Genomic DNA, 14,866 nt, shown 5'->3' with positions numbered 1-14,866 from the left:
AAGAAATAGAATAAACCATATACAGGCTGTATCATAAAAAACGCCCCAAGCCAAAACTCCATTATGTGTAAAGATATGACAATACTTCTTGGAACAAAGTTGAACAGTTTCTGGTCATCTATTGTTTGGCATAGATGCACAATCAATCCTGCTTTCTGTTTCACCGGAGTGACATTAATTTCAGTTTTTTTTTAAATGTAACACCCTGTATATTTCATTATGTTTAGATTCCTCATTAAATTGTCTTCAACAAGCTCACTTACTATTATTTATTACTACCTTTTGATTTTAGGCAATTTGAAGACTAAGTTAAATAAAGTAGGCTGTGGAAAGAATAGAACATTTTTATTCTTTTTATCTAAAAGACAAGCAAACGATTGTAAACGAAAAACCACTCAATTTTGAGCAAAAAGTATTACAACGTCTTTAAATGAAATTATGGTTTGGGGTGATTTTTATAATACAGCCTGTATAGAATAAATCCAGAAATAATAGGAATACGTCAAATGATGACTATCGTCATTCTGATTGATTTTTATGGCTTTTTGTATGCCCCTAATAAGTGGTGGTTGATTTTAAGAACTCGATTTGAATAGCAATCGTTGGTAAGGTTGGGTCACGTGAACAAGTAAATTTTTGTTAAGTGACTTAGATTGTTATGTTTTCATTAAGTATAAAATTATGTTTTTTATTTGGATATTATTTACGGTCAATAGAAGATATGTGAACACAGAAATACTACGAGCAATTTGTCTGTAAAAAATTACTTACCAATCTGTGCTTAGTTTAACAATAATGAATCGTAAAATTTATATGATTAATAACCCCAAAGTAATGACATATAATCATGTAACAATTTTTCGCGTATTTTTAGCTTTATTATTAATGTAAAACTGGTAAAAGGTAGAAATGTGCCTATCAGATTAACTTATAGGATAGTCACGTTTTGTAAGTTAAAAACAAAAAATCAAACGATTGGTAGTAGAAGCTGGTACCTTTCTCTTCTCATGTTATCACATTCTCGTAAATGTAATTTCATTAATCGATTAATTATGTATCCCGAAGTGAAGTGGTCTCACCACGGCTCAAATTCTAGTTGGAGAAATATATGTATTACACGAGTATCGATTATAGCTTTTGAGGTACTTTGGAAAAATATCTCGAGAATGTTGTCTATAGTTTGGTAAATTTTATCATTATGTAATAATAAATTATGTAATTTAATTATAAATGTGACAAGTGTTATCATAAAGCTTACATTAATTTCCACGAAAGATGTCATAAAACAGTAATTGTTGCATTTATTGTCGCTTAGTAGAAAATTGAAATCTTAATCAACTCACGGCACAATGACCTTTCCTTATTAACAGGAAATTAAAGTTGCGAATTGCGGAAATTTCAAGTTTTTTCCTTTGTCATCATTATAAGTCGAAGTTTTTCGTTCGCACTCCCATCAGAGAATTTATATTATTATCCTTTGGCGATCTTCATCATTCGATCACAATTCAACGCTCTCTAATCTTCTAATAATACTTATTGCTAAACGCGCATCGTATTATTGGCAATTTCCCCATGTCTACCACTTTATCGATTGTGTATCTTCCGGATTAGACCAGTCGACAGATAAAAGAATAACCAGATAACGTTTCCAGGATGTTATCGTTATTCCTGCTGAAGCCGTTCCGTACGTCCCTATTTGTAATAGGGTCACCTCCAATCATGGGCCGACATCACTGAATCAAACCCATAATGGGTTAGTGTGCGGGAAAAGACAGGACACTTAGTCAAGTGTCAGTGATGGTCTGACGTGTGTTAAAACATTTCAATCTGGCCTCTTCGGAGAACGATTCGACCCCCTCGACCCCTGAATCCCCCCCGACATCCAGGAAAGCCTCGACGCAGAGGGGCTCCTTGTCCCGCTCGTCCCTAGGAAATTGCTCCAGTCCGTCACTGCTGATGGCCTCGCCCCAACCGGAACACCCCGCTTTACCGCGAACCCTATCTACCTCAGTGTTAAGGATCAAACATCGCACCTCCTTCTGGGACAAGTTCTGGCACGAAAGGACCAAAAGGGATTTGTAAGTTGATCCCCGAATATCGACGAAAATACGATTTTTTACGACAGATAGTAAGCAACCCGGTATACATAACGATGGTAATTACAGGCGCCTGTAAACTTGACTCGGTATTGTTGGTTGCCCACACCACACATACATTGTTTTAGATTATAACGGGTGTTTATTTAAATTAGACTATTTAGCATCATAGTTGGCGGTGATATAAGTGTGCTGTGAGCAGACTACAATTTTTAATACACCCGGCGAGGTGTCAAATGTCAGATTAATAACTTTCAATATGATGGTTCGTTCACAATCGAACTTTCATGGAATCATGTATAGCTTTGATACCAAATTTAAAAAACCACCCGTTAGTTATTTACATATTGAAGGCTGTTAAGAAGATCATAACGACTAAGGGAGTTGTTTGTTCTCCCTCGGTCGTTATGGCCCTTAACAGCACGTGATACGTACAACGTTTTTCGTCATACTAAATTTCATATTTTAAAAACAGCTGAATTGCTAAGGAAAAACTGAATTGTTATTAATTATTAATGAACAATAACGCAACTAATAAAAGTGGGAAAGAAGGGTATAACAAAACAAGATACGCAAGAGAGATTTGATATTATGAGGTTGAACACTTTAAGCTCAGAAACTGGATGTGTCAAAGAATTTCAAAAAAATWCTTTACGGAAATCAGTTGAACTCAAAAAATGCACAGGCGAGAAAAGAATTACAGTAACGTTTCGATAATCCGAACGGAAAGTTGCCAGAGCCCGTGCGAATTAACACCGAATTCATTTTGGGTATTATCTACAATCTGATTATAATCTGAATTATTTCGGATTTTAGGCAGCATCTGTGTAAAAAGGGTTTATAAAGAAGTTCTAAATATTAAAACATAACATGTGTGTAACATTGTTTTTCTTTTATATTAAAGAAAGTAAATATTAATGTACATTGTGTATTATTAATTAATAAATACTAAATTAATGAACTAAAAACTTATCCAAAGTGGTTTAGGAATTATTATTAATCTTCAGTTCTAGGGCTTTTTGCAGAATTCTTCGTAATAGAATTAGGTACAGTGATGGACAGTGAATTTCGTCCACCAAATGAAAATTGAATACACAAAAATTCTGTAGTGTGTGCTTTATTGTCATGATAACTGACATTCAAATACGTATTGTCAAATTGAATCAAATTCGAACATGCCAACAGTAAGTGCGTTTAGTAAAATAAAAATTATCTCTTTGGTACAAGAAGGTATGTCCCAAAGACGTGTCCTCTATATTTTGGGGCATATCAAGGACAAAGGCAAGGAGCATCGAGCATTCTGTCAACATGACAGGCGTTAATCAAAATTCTAAAACAAAGTTAGAAAAAGTTAAAGAGTAATTTACACTTTTAATCTGTCAGGGAAATTGGGTAGACGAAATTCACTGTCCATCACTGTACATCTTGTAAAGGCAATTTGTTTTCTTTTCAGATGTAAAAATTAATTATGTGTTCTAAAAACGTTCGAATTACAGAGGTCAAGAGATCGGATTATAGAAATGATTTTACTCAATCAAGGTGTTCGAATTACGGAAAGTTCGTATTAGCCAGACATTACTGTATTCTGTCAAGACAGTGATGAATTTAAATTCTGAAAATATTTTAAACTGTCAAAAAGGCAGGCTGTTAAAACGTCTTAACAGCCCTGTGTGTTACTAGGGTATTATTTATTTATTGGCAGCATAACGCTTGTAAGTTGTTGAGTGTTACTCATACCACAATGGAGTAGGTACGACGAACATTAAAAAAAACTTTTGTTTTTTCGACAGGAAGACAAATTATCAGCCACGGAGCAGACCGAAATAGAACTTCCGAAAATAATGATACAATTGAAAACAACGCATTACTTTAGACGGGAATTTTTATTGCGGCATTATTTTAGATTTTTGATACTATTTTAAAAGAAAAAAAACAAACACTATTATATCGGCTTATTTTTAAAACTCTTGATATTTGGTTATAAAAGTGATGAATCTGAGGGATTGCAGATGTTTTCAATTTATATAAACATGGTATGTTTAAATGAAATAAAAGCGAATGGCTGAATTCTAAGTAAATATGTTTCAAAACGAAAAGTGGATTTTACTTCTCGTTCAAGCACAGTTTCGCTTCAAATGCGACTATATGAATGTCACATGTTTATGAGTTCGTAATAAATGGTGGCAGAGTTGTTGCCATTTATATCTTGAGTTCTGACATTCATTCATGCTGGAACGTATAACGTATCCCACTATCCTGCTCTCATTCGTTATCTCTAAGTAATTCTTTAATAAAAAATTCATTGTTTGTGATATGTTCAACAAAATTAGAAAAAAAAGTACTTCTTTTTGTCTACACTTTGGCAAAGCACATGCTGTTATTACACACCAGACAAATAATTTACCAAAACAAACAAAACATTTTGACGTGAATGCGTCATTTATATACCCTGCCAAAAATTTTGAGAATACTGAACTGCTATCAGGTTGAATCAGTGGTATTTTTATGTCGCTTGCGAGATATTCAGGATTGTGAGTTAATTTATATCAAGTTGGAAATATGTCGCCACAGCAGAAAAATCTAAGTCGGTTAAAAATTCCCGAAACTCGAAGGAGAATCGTTATGATGAAAGCTGCCGACAACGGCTAATTTTGAAATGAGCGCAAGTGCGTCGACATTGCATCCTTGTTCGTCGTTTCTTGTAAGAAATATGATTTTCTTCTAGATAAAAATAAATATTTCTAGGGGTAAACCACTAACTGTGGTTTCTTTGAAAAAAACAGGTGGAAAAAAATCAGACACTTTAATTGCTAATTTCATTATCACCGATCGGTCGGAGTGTCCCGTGTTTGGCGATTTACCTCGAAAAAAGAACGGTAAATCGGTCACTGTTTGAACAGTAAGGCGTCACTATCAGTTGTTCGTTAAAAGTTGAGTTTACAGATTGGAACGAAATTGATTAAAAGAACGTTTTTGTCTAGTTCAGAGTTTGTTGTTTTCCTCGGATGAAACAAAAACAAAAATTGGTACTGCTTGCGGGATTTTGGCTCGGTAAAGGAAGTCAACATGATAATTAATAATTTGCATTTTGGCAAGTTAAGCGTTGGAAATCGTGTTATTTAAATAATAAAGGGCAAGATGCTCATCAGTTAATAACAGAGTACGGTTCTAAGGATTTTGGAGAGATTTGTTCGATGAAACAGCGTTTTAAGTAGGAAACTTCGTTCGAATTATTACATCAGCAAAGACGAGTTTATGGAAACTGTAACGATCCTATCTTCCTCTCAATTTCACAAACAAGCTAAACAACACAAACTATCATAATTGCTGTTCCTGGCAGCTATATTTTGAAATTTAAGATTAATTGCTTTCGAAAGAGCCATCAAAACGTATTACCTTTACCAACAGACTTACTCTCATAACTATAGGCACTCGTAAACGCAAAAGCTCGCCGGATAATAATTACACAGGTTGTTAAAACTAATAACCGGTATTGAATCGATAAAGCTCTTGTCTTAATTCGAAGAGCCGGACAATAGGAGTGCCGTAGATTTTTTTCCTCTTTTTTTTTCCCGGAAGCTTGATTAGAAAAAGCTCCTTGACCTCGCCCGGAGCCAGGAACCCGGACTTTTAATTATGGCCGACTAGCATTCAACTAACGATCCTCATCGACGTTGTACACTCATTGATATTTACTGCTGCCTCTCTAAACGGCTCAATTCATATTCCAGGAACGAGCTTTAGGACAGTGGCGTGTGCCATCGATGGCTTTAAAAAAACGTCAACAATGATTTTTGACGTTTTATCGGTTCGAACGTGCTCGACCACAATGCAGATGTTTTGTCGGTTTTTGATTGAACGGTCCCAGGTCGGTTTTTTGCTAGTTCGGTCGCTTGTTTGTAATAAATAAACGAGACGAGCCGTCTCTGAAAGGCTTTTCAGCTTGTTCGCTGAAACGGGCGGTTGTCATAGCAACGGCTGCAGATTCAAAACAAGTACGGGGAAAAGGACCTCTCCACCACTACAGATATGTGACGGGGATGAATATTACATCTGCTCAAACTGAAATATGCCGAAAGAATTCGAACTTTGTTAGGATGGGGAAAAGAGAATTTACTCAAGACGCGAGACGGTTAAGACAAATTAAAACTGAATCAAAATATTGGAGTTGAAGGTTATTTTGATTAGTGTGGGGAAGTAATTTGATCACCTATTAATAGAGTGGTTGTTTGTGTAGGAAAAAGCTTCCCAACAACAAGTAGTCATTTCATTCGTTTTTTATTTTTCTCTTTTCAGTCATGGAGAAGATCTTATTGTCACACCGTTCGCACAAATTCTTGCCAGTTTGCGCAGTGTACGCAACAATTTCCAATGTCTTACCAACGTGCCCACCAACAAGTGAGTACAAACCACCAAAAAAAGTCAAATCAACCAGTGGTTGATTTGTGGTTAGCCATAAACCGATTTGCAACGTAAACATGTTCTAGGTCTCGCCGTTCTTCGGGAGCAGCGACGTCCGCCACCCCTCAACCAAGAAATCTTGTGCCTGGAGGTTAGTCATCATTTGTTTACAATTGACGAAAAACATTTTTATTTCGCAACATAAAAGAAGCACGTGATATCAATTTGACTTTTGGATATAAATTAGCGAACCGGATTTATCCGATTTATTTTAAAGCAATTCCGATAGTCGAGTTGTAGATCTTATGAAAATATTCGTTGACGTCACGAGTGATGATCGGTCGAAACGTTGACCTTTGGGTAATTTATTATTAAAGAGAATCGAAAGACAATGTTCACCCCGATGTTTTATTTTTTGCTCGAATAAATTGGACTAATGGCGTCCTGACGACGAAACCCACGATTCGTTTCGTTACGGCGTTAATAAATAAACGAATTTGGAGAGTGGAAAACAAGCATTTAATTTTTGCATTATGATAATTAATTTTGCACGTGGAACTCGATTTACATATCGACGGATTGCATTCGTAGGTGGATGGATTCAAATTATAATAATTATATAAATTCAGTAATTTTCTTTTGTTTTGCACACCATAAAAAGATTTTTTAAACGACAAATTCCTGTTTTCTTTATATGTCGACATTCATCATTCGCTTTCCATAAACAGTTGACACATTTCCCATGATCATGTTATACAATTTAATTACGCCACATTATTCCCATAGTTTTCTTCGAAATTTGTTTTATGTAATTTGTTATCGAAAATTCGGCGAAATTTGATTACAGCTTTAGATTAATTTTTGTTTTTTTGATTTTCTTTTTGTCTGATAAAGCACCATATTCAATCAGGTACACAAAACCATAAACAATGTTGGTTTTATCATAATTTATCTTTTTTTTAATAATAGCAATTGTTATTTCCCAATAAATTCTTAAGGTGAATTTTTTTTACAGATGAAGCTTACATGAAAATGGCCATGGAGACGATGGAAGAACTCGATTGGTGTTTGGACCAACTCGAGACCATCCAAACCCATCGGTCCGTCTCCGACATGGCGTCACTTAAGGTAAGTTTTTTTACCCACGTGTGAGATTAGTCAATCTGATTTTTTTCGGAAATTCGACGATGCGATGGTATAAAACGTTTACCGTGTTTGATCGAGTGGCGATCAAGTGCTGATAAAAACGAATAAAGCCTTGATGTTTATTGAATAAATGCAACCGTAGCACTTTTAAACTTTGTAAAACATGTTCTGATTATAATTGTGTAGTACACACTTAACCAGATTTTTATCAAAATAGGTGGCTTTTCTCGTGCATATATAAACCATTAGGAGTTGTTTATACTGTTCCGACAGGTATTTAGTGTTAATTGCGATCATTTTTCATTGTGAAGGTGAACCCTGGCAAATTTGGGTTGGAGGGAATTGGGGCGTACGCGACAATGGCTGATGAACGCAAATATTTGCACTGGAAATCATAAAATAAAACATTTCAAGCGCTGAACGTTGAAATTAACAAATTTTCGAATAAAAGCACAAAACCGACGTCACTAACTTCTGGAAATAAACTGAAACGTTTTCTTTTTTCTTTTGCTTGTTGTTCCAAGGTAAAGGGTTATTTTTTTTATTAGAACTTTACACGAACGAAAAAAAGTTAAATAAGTGATTGGACAGTTAGGGTCGTGCTATATGCTGAATTTTTAAGGAAAAATAGATGTTCAACCCTGCTCTAGATGTTGTCTGTGAAATATTTATCGTAAACCATTTTAAAAATGAAACAAGAGAAATCTCCGAATTTTGATTTTGTTTTAAACTCGTGGCTCCGAATTTTAGAATTTTGATTAATTTGCTTTAATTAACTATAAACGGTGGCTTGTTGTAATAAAGAAGTTGTGTTGAAAATTTTGATTACTTCCACGAAAATCTTTTGGCTTGGAATCAAAAGCAAGTGGTTCCTCGTAAACCCGATTTGATTTTGGAACACTCTTGTTCTAAAAATGATTTATAAATACGTTTCTACAAAAACAAATTAAACAAAAATATTGTCCGTAATATAATTTGGAAGCCTGTGATTGTATATTTATTTAAAAAAGAGAGAAATATCAGAGAAATAATATATTTTCATCAACGTATTGATTGTCTATACACAGTCGAAATGTTCATTTTGGCTACTATTGTCGAGATGAATTTGTAATAATGGAATTATTGGCTTACTTTTGATGGAAAGCTTGCGAATAGGTCCAACACAACATATTAAAATACGTACTCTCTCGAATATATTTTTATATACCATGGAGCTATTTCTGGCATAAACCATCAATATTTAGCTGCAGTAATTCATCCTGACGTCGAATTATACGAATTTTTCCGTTATTAAAATGGTTCCAGTTGCCACATTATCACATTACACCGGAAACAAGGATTAATGAGATTTTTTCCGAATTTGAAAAATGTTTTGTTTTCAGAAGTAAATCTTATAAATCGTAGTTAAATTTGTGATTCCAAGGCAAAACCTGAAGTGTTTTCTTTTAGAGAAATATTTCCGTACTCGAATCCTTGTACGATTAGTGATAATTTAAAAAAAATAGTTTGAAGGTAATGATAACCAAAGTTATGCAATGGTACAGATATTATAAACAAAAATCGTTTGATATCTGGCAAGTTTACAGCATCTATTTCGAGTTTTAGTGTCTTGTAAAGTTCAAACAGATTTTCATAATGTTTAGAGGACCTTTACATTTTTGCGGAAAACCAACCTCGAGATGAATGTAAATTTCAGAAAATTGGCCTCATATGTCCTCATAGTTATGAAATTTATGACTTATATTCATCGTTTGCACAATTAGTCAAAAAATGTCTTTCAAAAATCCCGTTTTTTCGCGTGAGTTTTTCGTGTTATATTACACACATGGCAAATATTAGCTATAACATCAGTTGTAATTTATGAAAATTTATAGCAGCTACACGTGACAGAAGTTTCTTCCGTAATCTAGGTGCTTTGTGGCAATCTAAGATGTTAAGTAAATAATGTAAAAATGAATAATATCAAGCGACAAAACTCAAAAATACGGTAAATTGTGAAAACACTAAAAATTGACTTAGTGAGTCGTGTGATGTGAATCAGATTTTCTTAGTCATAATGCTTGAACGGAAAAGAATGAATTCTGATAAAAAATCATTAAGTCGACGTTCAGTCTAGCAGAGAAACGAAGTGACTCCAGAACTCGTCTCTTAGGTTAAAGGTGCCGATAATATCATGAAACCCTGACTTTTGCTCCTTATTAAAATGACCAAAGAAGGAAGTATTTTTAGCAGCAGTAAATACAATTTAATCGCGATTATTCAACTGTATACAAATATTTAATATTTTGTTTGCATTGCCAACGTGATAGTTTTCATATCGGTGACAATTTTCGACAAAAATAGATACAAAACCAATTTAAAACATAAAAACAGTCAACGGTCTGATCGTAATTTGTGTTTTCCTTTTGAAATTTGAACCGGGTTCGGGGTTGTTGTACCGGTACAGGTTTTTTTTCGAGGAAAAAGCTCTTTATTACCGATTTTCCTGTTCCACATTTCGCACTTATCTTCGAATTCTGCCGGTGTTATTTATAGTCATTTGTTAAATTGTTTTCGTTAGCGTCTGGCGAATTGCGACTACGTGAGAGGATGCATTCACGGACTTCAAGGAAAAGTCGTGTGAAAATTTCCCTTAGATCTGGGGAAGACAAAATTAAGTTCGGGTCCAGAGTTCGTGTAAATTCAACTGTTCCGTTCCACGAACGTGTTCTCTCCTTGTGTCCAATTAATTACGTAGATAAAGTACACAAATTGGCTTAAATGGGTTCACTATAAATCTCCTAGTTTATTATTCGATGACGGAATAGTTTATGTCCCAATTATTTTATTGTTGTTTCGCTTTATTGTAGAAATCACAATTTTGTCTATCAAAGTGATTCATTTGGTAATTTTTCTACGTACCTACCAGCTCTAATTAAAATTATCTGTCATTGTTATGGTTCTCCACGTTAATAATAATTGAGTAATGATGTACAATGTTCGCTAGTTCTATTATGGTAATTTGTTTTGTCAAACTACAATTGCCTTGGAAATTTCGCGATGCTTTCTTAATTGAAATTAAGGATTTTCCACTTAAAGGCTTATCAGGAAGTACCAGCGCTGGCGACCACAAACCATTAATAAAAAAATCGGTAAAATAAAGTGACGTTAATGGATAAATTTGATTATAATTGGAGTTTTTCTGAATCATCGCGATGAAAACGAAAAAGCAGGTGATCAGTTCCCATTTTGGAAAAAAATATTCGATCGATAAAAATTACATTAGAGAAAGTTTTTAATAGAAGAACCTCAATGTCTATTTTCTGAAACCATTGTTTACGAACTAAACTCCAAGACGATTTCAAAGCTCAACAGACTCAGACCTTAGCTTTGACAACGTCTATCTTCCCTGTGAAACCAACATCGTCCTTTTAAAACCGATCGGAAATCAAACTTTTCAACAACCGGCTTTTCCAACAAACTCGAACAAACATTGAATAGAAATCAGAATTCGTCCAGAGTGAATCTTTTAAATAAAGCTGGTTTTTGTACCGAAATCCGAAAATCAGTTTGTTATAGATCTTCAAATTAATCAGATAATTAACGTTTCGTTTGCCAGTAAACAAGCGGGGCCAAAAACGAGAAGAAGCGACTGTTAAATTTATGTTATTGTTTTGCGGGGGACCTTGGACAGTTTAAAATTGCAAAAAATATTTACAATTGGATTTCGAGAGAAATCTTTGCGTATAATAGACAAAGTGGGTGACGTATGATCGTTAAGTTTATCGTCATTAAATGTGAACGTCGATTTTTCCCTGTATGGTTGATTTTATTACGTTACAACCTTGATCGGGCATATTTCATTCATTGTTTCTCAACGAAATAAAAAACATCCGGATTTTTTCTTTTCTCAACAGAGAGCTTTGTTTTCGCGCCTCTATTTTTATAGCATTTACATCTATCGTATATTATAATAATATGTATAATAGATCTATAATTATATGCGAAAATATACAATGTTCTGAATTTGACGTGAATGAATTCAGATAATCGGCACCATTATTTCAAGATTCCTCAATTCATCGAGGAAATTGCTCATGCTCATGTCAGTATAAAAGCCAATATTAATTGATCCAACTATTACATAACCGAAGGAGCTCGCACTTGTCTTGCCTTTTATAGAACGCAAATTACGATTAAAGGAGGTCGATTTGCAACACAAACTAGTTATATTTTCGAAGAATCATCGGTTATCACATCAAATATTTGCCATAATAATTTTGTGAGTGTAATTTGCCGAAAGTCGGTCAATTTTTCGTAAACAGTATGGTACAATAAAATTAATCTTAACGAAAATTGGAAAAAAATGGCTTATCAGTGCGTCATTGTCAGATTGCTTTGTATGCATATTCGCGGCACAGTCTCAAAACACACATATTTAACAGAGTAATAATAAAAAAATTGAGGTCGTTTGGACCAAACAAACACCTGTCCTAAATGCGAAAGATAAGGAAGTCGAAAATTTCCTAGCTGAAAACGGCCACCATCCTCAATTGTTGAATGCAAATAGACCCTAGGAGGATGTCTTTAGGTGTGTTGTCGTCGATGATTCACCTTTTGGGCTAAATTGACGTAAATTTCGTTGAAAATGGAAATCGATGCAATACTATTTGGAATCGCAGGAAATTCGAAAGCTGAGTTGTCGCGGTTTTGTTTCGTAAATGCTTTTTAACATGTTTTCAACGGTCACGCGTGCCTTCCGCTTATTTGCATAATTTGTTGTCTTAGTTAATGCGAGGTGAAGGCACTTAATGGATCCGATTATTCAGAATGTAGCGAATTCGAAACGAACGGGGCAGACGAATGCAGAGGGTGTGGTGAGGGAGAAATTGACGTCACTACGGTAGCGTGATAGAATTATTAATCGCATGTACAAGCCTGTCGATAGGTTGGGGAAAAATGAAACTATTTATTACAATAAAAAAAATCACAACTGCATGTCCGTTGACATTGACGAGGTGGTAATGGGTTCATGTGACATTTCCTTCATTAAACTTCATTTGCTACGTGTAATTTAATAAAAATTACGTAAGTGATGCTAAAAAACTGAATTTACATGCTGAGAGCGGACGCCTTTGTTTACTTTGAGTGTGCTTCCGCGTTCGGTAATTGTATTTTCTTACTAAAAATAGAAAAATGCTGCCAAACATGCGGAAATCGTAATGTGGAAACAAAGAAGGGAAAATGGAAAATAAAAAACCGAAAGCTCCCATTCACAAAAGAAAACGAGTCATTCTTTCGTAAAGGGAATGTCAAAGAGAGGAATCGAAATAAACAAGCACCAATCGAATCAAGTAACGAGGGAGGTAACAAAGCTTTGAATTGGTAATGTCGATTTGAGCGTCATTTTAAAACTAATTTTATTCAATATTCTCCACACTTGAAAAAAACATCGAGGCGAGGTAGAGTCTGATGACGGACAGATTACATTTTTCCGTAAGTTTACGAAATTCCACCGTATTTATGTCCATCAAAAACGCCAAGGTCTGCTTAATGTTCAAACGAACTGCGTTTAGCTCTCCCGAATTAATCTCTTTCTAAATCGATCATAATTTAAAACAGCGGGATCGACTTTACCATTGTCCCTAGTGGAATACCCTATAATAATTTATTAGACGGATTAGCATGTTTTTTGTGTACCCTACACAATTGTTGTTGCTTTTTTCCGTGTCATGGAAAATACAAGCCATCTATTATAGTAGCAATTACGTCACGTTCATATGAATTTTTTATTAATTCTGTTATTTTTACCCCAAGGTTTGTCAGGAACGACCCGATTTAGATAATTTAGAACTGGGTCTTCGATTGACAATAACGTAAAAATAATCGCCATCTGTTCTGAAAGTTTTAATCCTCGTCCCAAAAAGATTGAAAACACTCGAAAATAATTGGATAAAGAATAAACAAAACGCTAAATAGCCGAAATTATCTCGACGTCTAGCGTAATATTTACACCTGATAACACAGAAAACGATCTATATAAAATAATCTGAGCAACGTTGCGACGAAAATGACACACATTCAATGAGTCAACAATAGTCGGAACGCAAAGCGCGACACGTATAATCGGAAAACGCAGTAGGCAGCGCGGCCGAATCCTATTTAAGAATTCGCGCTTAATCGTTCACTTTAGTCGCAAGCTAGGCATAGAGTCGTGATAACATATTCGAGCTTTCAGCCTAGAGCGAAGTGAGCTTTGTGTTATTATAACAAGAGACAAGCGGGTGATAGTGACCGTGGATTGCTACAATGTTATCCTCGGATGAAAATCCGAAAGCCCGCAAAAGGGTTTTGACTAAAGCACTGTCTCAGGACGAAATCCTTGCGGCCGACAGAGTCCCACCCAATTCTGAAAAAATTTTTGACAATTTACCCTGGTTGAATATCATGGCGGATATTGCTATTACTGCGGCTATTGCCGAAATTAAGGTAAATATTTAATTATTAATTACAGAAATTTCTGAGGTCGATGTACTTATAACACTGAAATTTCTGCTGAAATTTATTACAGTTGAGTGAACCTGAAAATGATTTACTTGCCTTAAATTTTACGAGTTAGGGTTAGTTGAGGTACTCATAGCTGGTCACGCGGATCCGTCTGATATCTCGTTTAACCCTTTAGCAATTTTCTAAAAATAAATTCTTAGGTTTGATTGTTAACACGCTTTACCATCGTGACATTAACAAATGTTATTGCCAATAATTGCTTGCTATCGGAACAGGCGCGAAGAAAAATAAGATAGTAACCTACGTCAATAACACTTGCTCCAAGCATGTCTTCTTCATACAGCTGCATAATGATTTGACTTATCTCAATCGAATGTTTATAAATAAACCTTAAGCTCGCGACCGGATCAAATCCTATCGTTTAAGCTTTATCAAACAAAATTTAATCTCTTTTAACGAGCTTAATAGACGCGCTATTACGATCAAAAGAGCAACACAAAATCTTATGATGTTCCGTTTTCGTTCTCTGATGTTGGCACCCAACTCTGAGAGAAGCATTCAATCCTTTAATCTGGAAACTATTACAAACAACGGTCACACAAGTTAATCGCTTTGTTTGTCCAAGGATGAAATTAATTAAATAATTACGTAAAAGCATTGTTCTCGTGTTAAAAAGGCTTTAAATTTATTGAAGAGACTTGGAGGCATCGTGTGGGTGCTTTTCGTTCTTTTTTTGC

General features: G+C 34.8%; 1 protein-coding gene across 11 annotated transcripts in view; it reads left to right on the top strand.

The window, feature by feature from the left end:
* LOC123015974 (cAMP-specific 3',5'-cyclic phosphodiesterase) overlaps positions 1 to 14,866 on the top strand; it is a 107,298-nt gene that overhangs the window by 90,373 nt on the left and 2,059 nt on the right. For 10 of the 11 annotated variants that reach the window (XM_044416104.1, XM_044416105.1, XM_044416111.1 and 7 more), the window contains 3 exons: positions 6,393 to 6,494; positions 6,584 to 6,648; positions 7,513 to 7,625. In XM_044416104.1, coding sequence (XP_044272039.1) covers positions 6,393 to 6,494; positions 6,584 to 6,648; positions 7,513 to 7,625 — 280 coding nt within the window. Of the gene's footprint in view, positions 1 to 1,652; positions 2,079 to 6,392; positions 6,495 to 6,583; positions 6,649 to 7,512; positions 7,626 to 14,866 lie in introns of all 11 variants that reach the window. The other variant, XM_044416112.1, reaches the window with a different exon arrangement.

The sequence above is a fragment of the Tribolium madens genome, unplaced genomic scaffold (genome assembly GCF_015345945.1).
Source record: "Tribolium madens isolate multiple individuals breed KSU strain unplaced genomic scaffold, Tmad_KSU_1.1 Scaffold_19;HRSCAF=116;Tcas5.2_LG9, whole genome shotgun sequence".
Classification (NCBI taxonomy): domain Eukaryota; kingdom Metazoa; phylum Arthropoda; class Insecta; order Coleoptera; family Tenebrionidae; genus Tribolium; species Tribolium madens.
This window is presented reverse-complemented; position numbering and strand designations above follow the sequence as displayed.